A 15749-nucleotide genomic window follows, 5' to 3' on the forward strand; every position below is an offset into this window, starting at 1 on the left:
CTGTCTTCTACACTCCCAACCAACTGGATCTCTCGGAAGAGATAATGGACATGATTAGGGCCAAAAATAAAGCCAGAAAGCGATATCACAACACCAGAGCCCTGCAGGACAAAACAACCTTAAACACCTTGAACAGACCGGTTTGAGAAGCTCTCCAGATGCACAGGAATTCCAAATGGGAATCCAAACTCAGGGAAATCAACCCAGAAGATAACTCCATGTGGAAGTTTGTAAAATCTCTTCGTACCAAAAGACAACCACTTCCCCCTTTGAAGACCAATCTTGGAATTGCACACTCAGATGAAGAAAAAGTAGAAACCCTAATTGATTATCTGGAAAATCAATGCAGCCCATCTTACGTAAACTTAAATATCAATCTTATTTACAAAGTTCATCGTAAACTTAGAAATGCACTAAGACAGCCTAAGGATCATTCAGAAACCCTACATCTCCAACAGAAATAATAAATATTATTTTCCATCTGAAGAATAAAAAGGCCCTTGGCCCTAACGGCATTACCAATAGAATAATAAAGCTATTCCCACGGAAAGCCATAATTCATCTAGTTAATATTATTACCAATTCCATTTTAAGATTCCAGTACTTTCCCACAGATTGGAAAATCGGAGATTTTATACCTCTGAAAAAGCCTGGTAATAACCCACAACTTCCCCAATGCTACAGGCCCATCAGTCTTCTTTCCTGTCTTGGCAAAGTAATAGAAAAGGTCATCCTGTCAAGACTACAATCGGCAGTGGACAAACAGAAAATAATCCCAAATGAGCAATTTGGTTTCACAAAGCTCACAACACGGTGCAACAAATTCACCGACTAACAGAACATATCACTCATGGAGTTAACTGGCACCTTCACACTGTTGCTGTATTTTTGGATGTTGCCAAGGCCTTTGATAAGGTCTGCCATCAAGGCCTTATCTTCAAACTAATTGAAAACAATATTCCAATTAAACTAGTAAAACTCATATATTCATATCTTAATGAAAGATACATGCAAGTAAAACTCAACGGAATTGTGTCATCAAGGCGCAAAATCCTGGAGGGAGTACCTCAGGGTTCTCTTCTGGCCCCAATACTTTTCACAATTTACAGGGCAGATATTCCTCTCAATTCAAGAACAACTTCCATGGCCCTTTATGCCGACGACACCGCTATTCTAGCTAGATCGTTCAGCCCTCGCCTAGCAATCAGTAGACTTCAAGGAAGTATCAATGAGCTAGCAAACTGGTTCACCAACAGGAGGATTCAAGTAACCCCCCTCAAAAGCTGAGCCATGTTGTTTTCAAGAAGAACGGTCTGCAACAAAGAAGACATCCTGCTTTCTGGTCATAAGATCCCATCGCAATCAGAGACCAAATATCTTGGGGTATTAATGGATAAGAAACTCCTTTTTAACAAGCACATCAATCTCATTGGCACCAAATCTTCCAAAGTAATAGCACAGCTCTACCCATTGATCAACCGCAAGAGCAAATTAATTGAACCTAGATAATAAATTGCTTCTTTACCGGATGATAATACGTCCAGTCATTACCTACGCCTCACCAGCATGGAGTCACACTTCAAGATCAAACATTTCAAAATTACAGTGAATCGAAAACAAATGCCTTAGGATGATCGTGGATGCACCGTGGTTCATCAGAAATTCACAGTTTCACCGAGAAACCGGCATTCCATACATCTCCTCCCTTCTTCGTGATCTTGCAGAAAAAATTCTTCGTGAAGTCAAGTTCACATTCTAACCCACTAATCCTACAAGCAGTCAATTACAATGAGACTGATTACTACAAACACAAAAGACCGAAGGCTATTCTTCTCTCAACCGATCATAGCTACTACAACTGCCCTCAGAGGGCGAGCTTAATTGCTCACAAATCTCCCACTTCCAAACAACTCTCATTACAGATAAAGGGGAATATGAAAAGCACTAGTGCTTCACCCATCCTGTCAGTACTGTTAATGGTTAACAGTTAGGATTTGCTCGACAAATATTACATTCAAAGGTCTTCTACTCAAATATATTGAGTAGAATGTTTCAAAAAAGGTTTTCATTTTTCATTTGGAGATAGTACCGAAAAAAAGGAACATTACATTCTATATATTTACCATTATACCATACAGAATGGATGTTGAAAATTCTCGCCATCTTAGCAATCAGCTTCTAGCTCACAGAAATGCCAAATTCGAACTTCCTCTAAATATGACGCCTTTAAGAGAGGCTGTACAGTATGAAATAAAGCCAACCATATGCCTTATTCAGTGTTGTGACATTGTCAGGATACCTCCCCCCTTACCAAACTTTCATATTACATTCTAATATGTAAATGTATTATATTATAACATCAGTAGATAATGTATGATGTGGAACAAGCTAACTTTCCAAGTATTACTGAATTCTGAGTGAAGGGTAAAAGAAAAGTAGATTGTATTGTTCCTTTTTATATCTCTTGTGTGAATCTTTTTGTCAATTAAGAAATAGAGAACTTTTGCATCGTTTTCGATGATCAATGTCTACTGTTTCTTTAATTTTTTTTAAAATGTAGTAGTGTAACATTTTTGTTGTTAAAATGAATTTAATCAGCTATTTCATAAATAAATGATTTGCTTGTAAATATATATGTTATGTATTACAATGATTTTCAAAAAATATTGTTAGAAGTGATGATGGACATGAGAGGATTCAATACAAATGTCAGTAGAAAATCGAAGTATTTATATTTGACATGAAATTTTAAAAGAAATCTTATTCTTGCACAGATGACCGATAATTCTTTGTTTTGTTGAGTCATCTGTTTATTCTCGCTGATTAATCCAAAGAAAAGTATTTATCTTAATCGCAGCAACCCCCGCCAGAGTCACCTCCTCCTCCTGATTCGCATCCCCCACCAGAGTCGCATCCTCCACCAGAGTCGCATCCTCCACCAGAGTCGCATCCTCCACCAGAGTCGCATCCTCCACCAGAGTCGCATCCTCCTCCACCGACACTGTGGGAATCACCTCCACCAATACTATGGAAATCTTCTCCACCATAATAGATGCTGTGCACTCCGTACTCTATATCTGACGAGGATCTTTTCCTACTCGACCAACTGGATCCTTTAAACTTTGTACCTTTCGGACCTCCTTTTGTGTTGTACTTCTTGTAACAGTAAGAGCATGTTATGAGTGTAAAAATCACCGCTACTACAGCTGACAAAATAACGATCGGTATCATCGCCAAATTAGAACACTGGATTATTTACAGTGTTTCATAATAACCCAACGGGAATTATTGAACGATAATTGGGATAATTCAGGAGAGAGAAAAATCTGTAAAAAAATGCAATACAGTTAATAATAAATAATTTATAAATAAGATTATTAAACAAGAATATAATAATTAATTAAATTGCTAAAGTAAAAATGCAGTTAATTTCATACACAGGTAATGGCACCAGCGCTTCACGATACAGCCAACTTTGTATATCTACGTTCATTCATGGTTATACTAGGATGCACGACTAACTACAACACCTGTGTTTGACGAAGGGTGTATGATTGTGAGGAAAATCAACTGACCCAAAGAATCAACAAGAGAGTCATTTTTGACCAAATTGATATGCGCAACATGATATTTACTACGCCGTGTATACTGGGCTGGCTCCTTCCATAAGTTCACTAGACATCATCATCATCATCAGAAGAGGTATGGTCACTCCGCTCCTAAGTCACAGGCAATAATGGTCCTCGGTAGGTGGTCCTGTTCTATGATTTCTGGAGATTTCGACTCTTTGAAGACCAATCACTTCAGACACACCATCCGTCCATCTTGTTTAGGGTCTACTCCTTTCTCTTTTTACAGGAAACTTACTTTCTGTTACTGTTCTGAGAATTCCTCCTTCCATTCTTTCAACGTATCCAAAGTATTTCCGTTTTTTTTCTGTTAATGCTCTAAGGATTCTTAACGTTCTACTGATCCTTTTTAGCAGCCACCCATTTATTTGCCTGTCAGTATATCTGATCCTCAACAGTCTCCTATGACACTGCATTTTAAAAGCAACCATCTTCTTATCAGACTTCTTTAGGTTCTAAGTTTCACATGCATTAGTGACTGCTTAAAAAAAAAAAATCCAGAATCCTCAGTTTTCTTCCTGTGGAAATAAATCCATCCTTCCATAGTTTAGATAGTTCTCTGACTTGTTTTTGCCATTCCAAATCTTTTTTTTTTTTTTGATATCATCTGAACATCAACCCGAACAGTAAAAAATCGATTTCGTATATTGGGTTTTAACTCTTTCTCTTCACTTATACCTGACCGAAGAGTCTACTCAAACTTAGTTCCGCAAACCTCTCCTCTTAATTATTTTAGCTCGATCAGAGACTTGCTTAATGGTATTATAGCTTCCTTTCTCCTAGACGTAAAGCCGATTTTAATTAAGCACTAGTGAACTTTATAAATTATATTTCCGATATGATTCTTGAATTTAAATTTCTTAAGATAATCATTAACAAATTCTTGATATGTAACCGTCTACTGGATACTATGAATAAAACTACATAATTAATTTTAAATTATTTCTATCTTCCTATCAACAGTTTTCTCCAATCCAGTAAGGCCTACAGTACTGTCAGACATTATATTTCAGCCATCTAAGGCAGTTGTAACTGCATCAATCCATCTAAATATATTGGTCTTCCTCCCGGTCTCTTTTTCTACCATGCGCGTCCCCAACATCTCTTTTATTACTGTTATTACGGGCGACTCCAGGGAGTCCTTAGACTCATCCAGGGGGGCCCTAAACATCATGTCCACACAACTATTCGACATTCTCACAGTATCTATCATACCTTGCCTTGAACTCACTCACCGTCATAGCACCCACAGCAGACCCTGGCAGCTTATTCCACTCATTTACCACTCTAAAAGTAAAGAACCCAGCTATAACACCCTTGCTAACCACACTCGTGCTCAATTTCCATAGATGTCCCTTAGTTCTCCCACCACCAGTCCTGATCTCAAAAATATCTTCTGAATTAATCCTATAAAAACCCTTCAGCAATTTGAATGTCTCAATCATATCTCCCCTCTTCCGCCTATCAACCAATTTCTGCAACCCACAAATCTTTAACCTGTTCTCATAAGGTTCCTTCCATACTCCTGCTATCATCTTGGTCACTCGCCTCTGGATCCTCTCCATCTCCTCCCCATCAAGGAGAAACCTAGGTGACCGAATCTGGCACAGTAGTCGAGATGAGGTCTTATGAAGGCTCGATACAGAGGAACTTGAATGTCTCTGCTCGTCAAAGTATTTTTCAGCATCCAAGTGATTTGATGAGTTGATTTAGCCAATTTTGCCATGTGTCCCCTAAACTTTATCTCCCTATCCACCAACACTCCCAAGTCCCTGGCCTCATCAATCTCCTGGAGTACAGTTCCACCAATGTGGTATACTGCTGCTAATCTTTTCACCCCAAAATGCATAACCTTACATTTTGTCACATTAAATTGACATCCATTCTCCTTAGCCCAGAACTCCAATCTATCCAAGTCTTCCTGCAAGATTTTGACATCTTCTGCATTCACTATTGCCCTACCCAACTTTGCATTATCAGAGAACAAATGAACCGTTCCTCTTAGATCCTTCCCTATATCGTTAATGGACAAATTAAACGGCAGTGGTCCAAGAACAGAACCCTGCGGCACACCACTAGTCACATGCCGTCTTTTGGATTCTACTCCTGAATAAACTACTCTCTGATATCTCTCCATCAACCAACCTATGAATTTAGCTAACTTATCCTTTCGTATTCTCTTTAAACTGACCATAAAACCCAGCTTACCTCTTCTGACATATCCTTGAAATGTGAGAGTTGTGATGTTATGTTATGCAATTTGACTTCGAGATTTTCTAAATCTATCTATATATATACTGTATATATATATATATTTTTTTTTAAATTTATTCTTTTTACAATCAAGTAACTTGTAAACTTAAGTAAAACGATGTCTATTTTACAACAGAAACTTACTGGAAAATATCATCAAGTACTTAGAAGGCAACACTTCCGTTTCTAGAAAGAAATCACTTCGGATAAACATAGCAGTAAACGTCTAAGAACCATGAAGTATATTTACAAGTTCTGCAATCATCTGATCTTGACTGCATAAGCATTTTAAGAGTCGCTCGAGGTCATCTATTTCAAGAGCACATCACATCACCCACTTCTACTTGAAGCCTCGGTTTTTACTCTCCAGACGCACTAAGGAAAGGGTGCTAGACACCCTTTAATTTTCTCTCTCTCTCTTTCTATAATGTCCATTTTTGTATTTTTTTCCCCTGCTGTAGAAATGTCAATATTCTCTTCTAGGACTTTATTTATTCATATGGAGTTTCCTCCCCCGACCCTATCGGGGAGATTTGAGCCCCCTCATGGGGGGGTGAAGTATTTTTATGGCTGTAGACCCGTGTGTGTTCACGGTGCCCGTTTGCCTGCTTGAGGGATGAAAAACCCCAAGATGAACTAGGGGGGGGGGACGCTGCTGTCCACGTCCGGCTAACTTGGCTATGGCGGAGGAAGATCCTTAAGCTCCTCACGTCGGCGACGGGAATCGAACCCAGGACACTCCTTCCCTAGGCATATGGTTGCGAAGCGCAAAACCATTATGCTAACCGCGCGGACTCTTCTAGGACTGAATGCTTACCAATGCCTTAATTTGAGAGAGAGATTACACAGGGTCTTATCGCATTCATTGCATACTGGTAGGTTCGTAAGGATAAGTATTCAGAGCAGCGTCAATTTATTTCAATCATTTATGGGTTGTATTTTATAATTTTCTCCGATTTGTGAGTCCCGGATTTTGTTTAATATTTCTACGTTTTCAGTTTTGCTTAATGTTTTTATCTCACTACTTTAATTAATTTGTTTATTTTATTATAGTTGCAGCACGTGTTTCTACTGCAACTGTCACCACTGGTCTGATTATTGCTTTGTACATTCTTATTTTTATTTACTTGCTTAAGTTCTATTTCTTCCAGATGAGGTTGTTGTGCTTTTAAATGTACTTGTGTATGTTTTCGGTAAAAAAAAAAAAAAAAAAAAAAAAAAAAACATTAAGATACTGATATTTAAAAAACCCTAGACGTCATTTGCAATTGTGTTTAATATACAGTATATTATGTACCATGAAATTAACATTAAGACAAAGTATCCCCAAATAATAAAAACGAGAATATTATTATGTGACACCTCCAGGGAGTCCAAAGACTCATCGAGTGAGTGTGCGCCAACAGCATCGAACGATTGATCCCCTTCCAACTACTAACCGCGCGCTCAAACTTGCTTAGCTTTTAGCGACCCATTAGTAGCAGAGGCTCTGCCAATCGACCAATATTTATAGTAATTTATCCACATATAAAGTAACTCAAGAGAACGTAATTATAAACGAAATTCTTCGTAACATTTGAACTTACGTCTCTTGTTAACTTGTACCAAAAACACGTAAAAAGGTAATCCACCTACGCCGAAGTACGGCAGTATTTTTCGAAAATAATACTTCGAAGCTACACACGCTACAACTCACCAACTTGTCTTGTGTGATCCTCGTACTAGAGCGTGTAATTATTCCTGTAATTGCGCAACGTTACTGGCACGTGAGCAAATATCATCTTGACTCATGGCTTTGTGAAAGAGCTGGTACGGGTTTCGCATTTATTACTTATTGTCGAAGCGAGCGCCCTCTTTTATTCTTAACACATATCCACCAGTAATGCCATTTCGTTTGGTTACATAAATTTGGAATACCAAGTTTATGTAACCAAATATCAAGAAATATTCTAAATACAATAAATATCAATACACGAAAAGTAGCCGTGATATATTATAAAAAGGAAACTGCCGAGTTTTTACTAAGTAAGGTAGCGAATATCTTAAATGATTCTCAAGCGATAATTGTTGCGAAATATTGAAACACTATAGAAATAATCAGGCACTCCAGGTGGTTTACGCTTCGTTGGCAAAAACATTGCAAAACACGTGTATTCCTTTATTGGTTCCTCTGTGACGTTTTAACACGTGACGTGCAACGCTTGCAATGTGACACTCTCCTTGCGGCGATTGGAATTTCCAACATTACAGTGACGTCGGAGTTAGCTGCACTCTTTTTTCTGTTAGGAAAAATGATGTCACGGAAAGAATTCACTGATAGCACTGAACTATTGCGACGCAGTTCGGTTTGTTTGCCATTTTGTGCAAACAGGTGGCAATTCGTTTCTTGTTACGCGATGTCTCAAAAAGAAATTGTGACAATTCGTTCATTTTCAGTTGTAATTAGATGTCTGCATATAAATACACTTCCTGGAGAATGTTTATATTCAAACATATTTCATATATGTGAAAGAATTTTATTGAAGATTAAACAAGAATACAAAATTTCTTTCTAAGTTTAGTCTACTTTGTAATAAAATAAAAAGCTTGCTATACCGTTTTCTAATCCAGAGTATTTTAATAATAAGGGGATACATCTTTTTATTCTCGATAAGCAGAAAATACATATAAAAGTTTCCATATCCTGGGAGGGTAATGGATGGCAATGCTGTAGCCAATGAAGTTCTAACTGAGGCTCAGCTATTGCTGTTACCCTCCTGCCATGATCAGAGCTTTAATAGCTCAATAACACCTTATCGCTGCACTATCCTCTACAGATAACGGGGAGATGAAAAGCATTCTTGCTTCGCCCCTTTAAGCCAGTCCTTATATATGGACAAGCGATAATTAATGAGTCTGGACTCACCCTAAATTAATATAAACAAGCGAGTTTTAGCTGAAAGCTTACGTAAAGAGAATTCAAGTGATGCACTCCTCGCCTGTCCACATCTTACAACCAAACGACATATTCAGTAACTACTGCTCTGGGTGGGTTATATAAAATTCTAAGGAATGGATAAAGGATCCAAACATTAATTAAACGCTACAGTTGACTGTACGAAATACTTCATATAAGATTTTATTTATTAATTAAAATAAGACAGCAGAAGTCAAGTAATACAGCTCGTTGAAAACCGTACTTCACTATCTTGTATTACTATCTTGGCACTGTAAAAAGTAAACAAACAATCTTTGATAACTAGGTTTGTTCTTAGGATAATATTAGGTGATAAACATCTTAGGTGATGTTTATTTAGCGAATATAAAGTCACGTAAAATGCGCCACAGAAATATCCATGTGATTTAAATGAATGAGATTTTTCCGGAAACAGTGGCTCTTAATGTTTACTATACATGGATATTTACAATACATATGTGTATAATATGAAGCTTAGATTGCGTAATAAGAAATAGCGATGACGTTTCTTCTATGAATTGAAAACCTAATTTCGGAGATCTCTATCATTTCTGAACCTGGAAGATGTTCAAATGTAAACACCTTCCAGCAAACAAGACCTACTTTGATACGATTGGCAAAGTAATCTGTTTATTCGCTTGCTATTTGATATTGAAGACATAACTTAAATCTTCATAGACTCCACAATCTCCTTATTGAAAGATTTCTTTTCATTTTATTACAAAGTAAATTAAACTAATTGCCTTAGTATTCCATAATGCAAAGCACATGTCCTCCCGGGTCTGTATAATATAATGCAATATAGAAAGGGTCCCAGACCAGTTTCGACCTTTATGAAGACCAAACAAGAATATAATTTCTTTTTAAGTTTGGTCTACTTTGTAATAGAACTAAAAATATGCTATATTAGTTTCTAATCCAGAGTATTTTAACAATAAGTGGATACACCTTTTTATTCTTGATATAGAAATATATGACAATCCATTCAAATCAACGAGAATCAAGGCTACTACGCTCCCTAGCAGAAAAATTCTTTATGAAGACATCTACCCATCCAAACCAACTGATACAACAAGCCGGAAACTATGACGGTAATGACCACTGGAAACATAAAAGACCGAAAGCCATCCTAACACCCAACGACGAATAACCACGTCTGCCCACTCAGGGCGAGCTAAAATAGCTCACAAATCTCTCCCATCACTGCTCCTGAAACAGACAACAGGGAATATGAAAAGCGTCAAGCTTCACCCTCTGCGCCATATATGTCCTGCGTCCTGCGAGAATCAAGACTCATAATCTGAAAAGTCCAATCATTCTTCGACAATCATCAATCACTCTTACCTCAAACTCGAGCTAAAAAATCACTAATTTACAGTACAATGATTACTCATCTGAAAAGAGCCCAAGTAGTAGGGGTAGCACTTCTGTCAAGATAAGATAAGGAATCGTGACGTTTTTCCCCGGTTTGTGATATGAAACTATTTGCATTTCTTTTCCTTTTCTATAAAAAAAAAAAAACGTTTTTTTTTTACTCCTAAATTATCAGCATCAGTTGGAGGTGACATGACTAAAAGAAATCAGAAAACAACGAGCTCGCTCATCTCCCCTTGGATGAGCAGACATCTGCTGGAGTAGAGGGAGGGTGGGAGGAGGTGTGGGATGGGAGAGTCTTGCAGGGAAGACCACTGTCAACCTCTCGACTACCCTTTCACCTCCACCACGTAATGCTATGTTTTTTTCCATCCCAACAATTTTGGACATCCGCAAATGGCTAGCTCACTTATCTCATTGGTTATCAGTTTGAGGTGACATCACTAAAAGATATCCGCAAATGGCGAGCTCGCTCATCTCCCCTTGGATGAATTCGAACCACAGAGATAAAGTTTGCCCCATGATGTCATAAAGTAAGATAAACTCACATCAACATCAAAGTCACCAGCAGCATGCAAAAACATGTCTGTGAGTCATCTGCATGAAAGTGTCATTTTGGAAGGGACGGTCAGGGTAGGGGTCAAGTAAACAGTACTATAAGGAAAAAACAATCGAATAGAGGGCCTTTTCAGTTACTGCAATTCGTTCATCCAGTGTAGCTATCATATCGTGTTGTGGTGTTTTGTGTGCAGTAAAGTAAAGTAAAATATTGGGTGAGCCATTATTATTATTTTAGAAGACACGTACATTGTGATGCATTTATTCAGGACCACTTGAGAAAAGTTACGCAGAAAGTGGTCTGATATCCTGGCTACTTGCAAAGAAGAGTTGACTAACAAATGGACCTCGGTGACTGTTTTATTCTGAAATGCCAAGATGGGGAGCTAATACTCGATGATACAGGAGCTGATGGAAGTAAGGTTTATTCTGTTAGTTGTGAAGAAGCTGTGAGATTTTCACCAAAAATGTATGACATTGATAATCATTTACTATTTTTGGAAACTGAATTATCACCTATTCGTATCATGGGGAAAATTATTGCTAATCATTTAAATTCATCAATGATAAAATTAGACTTTCAAGATTTTATCCAATTCGATAAAGATTCTTTATTTTGGGACATTTACAAACATTTTACCTAAACTGTTCATGTATATTTGGTGACAAAAGAATACACAAAATGTTTAGGGAGGCATGGTATCATTTCCAGACTGATGCAATATCAAATGTATGGAGGTATGGTTACCATGGTATCTGCTCTAAAAACTCTTGTGTGTGACCAGCTATTTTGATGTAATGTAACCAAGAAACAGTGAGTAATGAAAATTTTCTTTACTGAACTCTTTGGAAAATGTTAAGAGTCTAAACTAAATATTGTGAAATATTTTTAGGTAATTACATGTTTCGAATTTTTCTCTGTGAATATACTTGTAAATAGTATTTCAGCAAAATAAAATATGCAATTGTAAAACTTAAATGAACAAAGATGTGTGTTGTTATTGTTGTGTTTTCCACAGTGAAATTTTTACTCAGTTATTCAGTTTAGAATTTGATATTTAAATCCATAACTTTATACCTTCATGCAATTCTGTTTAATTATTGTAAAAAATACTACTGTGAAATTAATGCCAGGAATGTGGGGAAAAGTTAGGAAAACTGATATCCTGTAATTAATTAATTTAGAAAACTGTCTAATGCTATCTATTTGACATTGCTTGAGTTAGCTGTAAACATTTCGTTCATATACTCGAAAATCCGCCATGTAGATTTGGTGGTTTTTACAGAGACACAGCAGATAATTTAACCCAAAACGTGACTTAAACTCTTAAAAAAGTTTGGTATAGAAAAAAGGTTTGTACTCTGCAGATAACATAAATACAAATTTTGGCTTTCCCCACACAAAGTAAGATAAACTCACATCAACAGCATACCCACCAGTGTGCGAAACACATGTCTGTGAATCATGTGCATGAAAGTTTCATTTTTGAAGGAACGGTCAGGATAGGGTAGGGTAGGGAAAGAGTACTATAAGGAAAAACAAATGAGTCCAGTGACTTTGGACTTAGGAAATCGTTCATCCATTGCAACTATTGTATTGTGTTGTGGTGTTTTGTGTGCTGTAAAGTAAAAATAATGGATGAGCCACAAAATTCTTTGAAAGTTTCTTTGTGTAAGGTTCTAATTGTTTAGAATTTGTAACAGAAACGTAAAAGAATTTGTATTTGAAAGTTAACATAAAATATAAGATCAGAGCTAATAATCACTGAAACAAATAATAAATAACTATTTATCTGTGGTACCAAATGAAGTAATGTAAAAAAGAGGAATGAAGGAAAACGAATATGAAAAATCTACATTGGGTGAAAAATACGAATTTTCGGTTATCATTGGTATAATTGATGTACAATTTCGTTTGAATAAGACTTCAAATTTATTTCCTAAAGAAATTTGTATTTCTGCTGGAATTATTGTAAGATGTCCATTGACAAAATCACATTGTAGTTGGAATGAATTACCTGAAAGAGTTAAAAAACAGAATTCTTGGTTAATAAAATATCAGCTGAAGTGGGAAATTGGTTCATTATCTCTGGACAAACTAAGAAATTGGATGATAGAATCAACATGCAAATATTGCTCACCAGAGGAAGAGAAAAATTAAAAACATTAACAAATTTAATAGGCAGACCTGTTGTAGATTTAAATGGAATTGGATGCCCAAAACATGAAAACATACCGTGTAACTTTTATATGTTTTGGAAACATAGCCAAAGATTCTGTGCTTATATCAATGCTCAAAAATATATATTGGTTTTAAAAAAAATAATAATGTAACCATTAATTTTACTACAGTAACAAATTCCCAATGGTCACAAATGAATAAACTTTCAGATGAGAGTCACATTGTCGAAAAAACCACATGATGGCAATTTCGCAACCGTGGGAAGAACCTTTGAACAACAGCGCAAATTTAGCAATATGAAGATTAAGGAACATAAAATAGATTGTATTTTTCACTTTATTTATTTCTGTATGTTAGATTCGGTAAATACAATTTGTGAATAATATTTCACTGAAATAAATGTGTAAATTTAAATGAACAAAAGGGTGTCATTGATGTGTTATGCAATTTAAGAAGACAATATACCAGGTGATCCAAAAGTCACAGAAAAAGGAAAAATTCAATAATTCGAAAGTATAGACAGTAGCATAATGCGGTTTTTACAAAAATGCACAGAAAGACATGGGATTTTTTTAATAACGAAAAAAATTTTATTACCAGAATAGTTACTTTTGTCACCGACAGGTGGCGCTGTAGCGGGAACGGAGCTGCTACCTGTCACTATTTAAACCGTGAGGTACGTAAATTTCAGATGTAGTGAATACTGAAGTTAAACTTTCAGCATTTAACGTTTATTACTGAAGTTAAACGTTCTTCCAAGGTGAGCCATGTTATTGTTATGAGATAAAGCACTTTTAGTTAAGCTGTATTTTCAGAACTCCGAATGTGCAAGTGTGGCTTTGTGCACCTATTGTTCGATGCAGGGTATTAGAAGTGGAAAGGGACCGATGCCTTGTTCCTTACTGATAGCTATGATGAAAAGTTTGAGGACACTGGCAGCTTGAAAGCGCGTGCAAGATGCAACAGACCCAAAAAAACTATTGCAGTTGTGCACGAGGTCGAACACGAGACCGACACACAACTGGCAGCTTCCACAGATGGGGAATACAGTGCACGTGAAATTTCAAGCCGAACTGGCATTTCGTACAGGACTGTGCAGTGATCACTCAGGATCATCCTTAAGAGGTATCCCTACAAAATCCAACACGTACAGAAACTGAAACCAACCGATTTCGAGAGACATCATGAATTTGCAAATTGGGCTTTTCAATAGATGGGAAACAATGCGGACTGGCTGTCAAATGTCCTGTGGACTGACGAGACACAATTTTCGCTTAATGGAAGTGTAAATGCACACAACTGCCACATATGGGTGAGAGAGAACCCACATGCGATTCTGGAAACCCCAGTGGTGTAGCTAGAGCTGTTGCTGCCTGGGGCGATCCCAGAGTTTGCCACCCCTCTGAATACAGACCAAAAATACTACAAAAAGTCAAAACGACATTTAGGGAAATAAATTAAAACAGTATGTTTATTTTTGAAGTAACTTTAATTTCAACATTCTAAAATGTTATTTTTCTTGCTTTTCTATTAGCAACATTGTCGATGACATTGTCGAAGTCTATTTTATAGTAATGTAGGTAATTCTTAATTAATTTTATCTAGAAAAACTCCTCTCACAACTAGCAACACTTACAGCAATTGTGAGGAAAATTCGCAGTAGTATTACAATAGCTGTAACTGAGTTCTTGAGACTGTTTTTTAGAATTAACTGCAAAAGTTCAAAAAATGTTCAAAGTGCTGCTTGGGGCAGATCGCCCCCTCCGTTTGCCTCTAGCTACGCCTCTGGGAAACCCCTTTGCATCAGAAAAAGGTGACGGCATGGTGTTGGTTCACTGCGTCATTAATAATAGGCCCCTTTTACTTTGAGGACGTTCACAGTGGTACATTTTGAACTGTTTCTGTTATAGGCAAGCTTTATGCAGCACTTTTAAGAGACAGCATCGAGAGAGGCAAGTGCTCCATAGTGTAACATTCATACAGGATGGAGCACCTCTGCACATCACAGGTCATGTCCAGCACCTGCTGCGATCGACATTTGGCGATGACTGTGTCCTCAGTCGCTCTTTCCAGCACAAATGGCCACCAAGATCTCCAGACCTTACAACTTATGACTGCACAAACTACTGACACAACGTAAGCGCCACCTGTCGGTGGCAAATGTAACTATTTTGGTAATAAAATTTTTCGTTCATAAAAAAATCCCATGTCTTTCTGTGCATTTCTGTGTAAACCACATCATTCTACTATTTATACTTTTCGAATTATTGAATTTTTACTTTTTCTGTTACTTTTGGATTAACCAGTATATATGGTCTTACTTAAATTTTTTTTTCATGTGAAATTTCTTGCCACAAACTAACCAGAGACTATTTTCTTTTGTTTGAAAATCCACTCAGTGAATTAAAAGTCTTATTTGTTCATGCAAGCCCTGACATATATTTCAAGAAACTTGTCAATTCTTGGAAGCAAAAGGAATCGGGTATTAAATTAATAGCCAGAATTTTTAGTGGAGATTTCCCCTGAAAAGTGACAATTTCGTTACTATATCTGTAGCTATACCTTCACCAGACTAGAAAAAACAGTTGTGGTTAAAGTACGACTGTTAGAATTTGGTTATTTTACAGAGAGACCGTAGATATTTTAACCCATCATGTTACCAAACTCTTAAAAACTCTTGGTGTAGAAAAGAAGGTACAGTTTTCTTTTCTTTTCAAACATTTGTACATGATAAAAGTTTAAAAACGTATGACTGGCAGTCGAAACTTTTTTTTTAAAAAAAAACTTGACAACACAT

The 15749-nt window shown here is 36.8% G+C and overlaps 1 protein-coding gene across 3 annotated transcripts in view; it reads right to left on the reverse strand.

Moving 5' to 3' along the window:
- LOC150109658 (uncharacterized) overlaps positions 1–15749 on the reverse strand; it is a 51638-nt gene that overhangs the window by 18816 nt on the left and 17073 nt on the right. Inside the window, exons 1-2 of one of the 3 annotated variants that reach the window (XM_090413937.1) lie at positions 7469–7549; positions 2712–3326 (exon numbers count right to left, since the gene is read on the reverse strand). The exons of 1 other annotated variant lie outside the window; for it this stretch is intronic. In XM_090413937.1, the coding sequence (XP_090270063.1) occupies positions 2848–3231 (384 nt within the window). In that variant the 5' untranslated portion in view covers positions 3232–3326; positions 7469–7549 and the 3' untranslated portion in view covers positions 2712–2847. Of the gene's footprint in view, positions 1–2711; positions 3327–7468; positions 7550–15749 lie in introns of those variants that run through there. One more of the 3 variants, XM_090413928.1, reaches the window with a different exon arrangement.

The sequence above is a fragment of the Typopeltis vanoorti genome, chromosome 2 (genome assembly GCF_054136105.1).
Source record: "Typopeltis vanoorti isolate ZY-2024b chromosome 2, IOZ_Tvanoo_1.0, whole genome shotgun sequence".
NCBI lineage: Eukaryota > Metazoa > Arthropoda > Arachnida > Uropygi > Thelyphonidae > Typopeltis > Typopeltis vanoorti.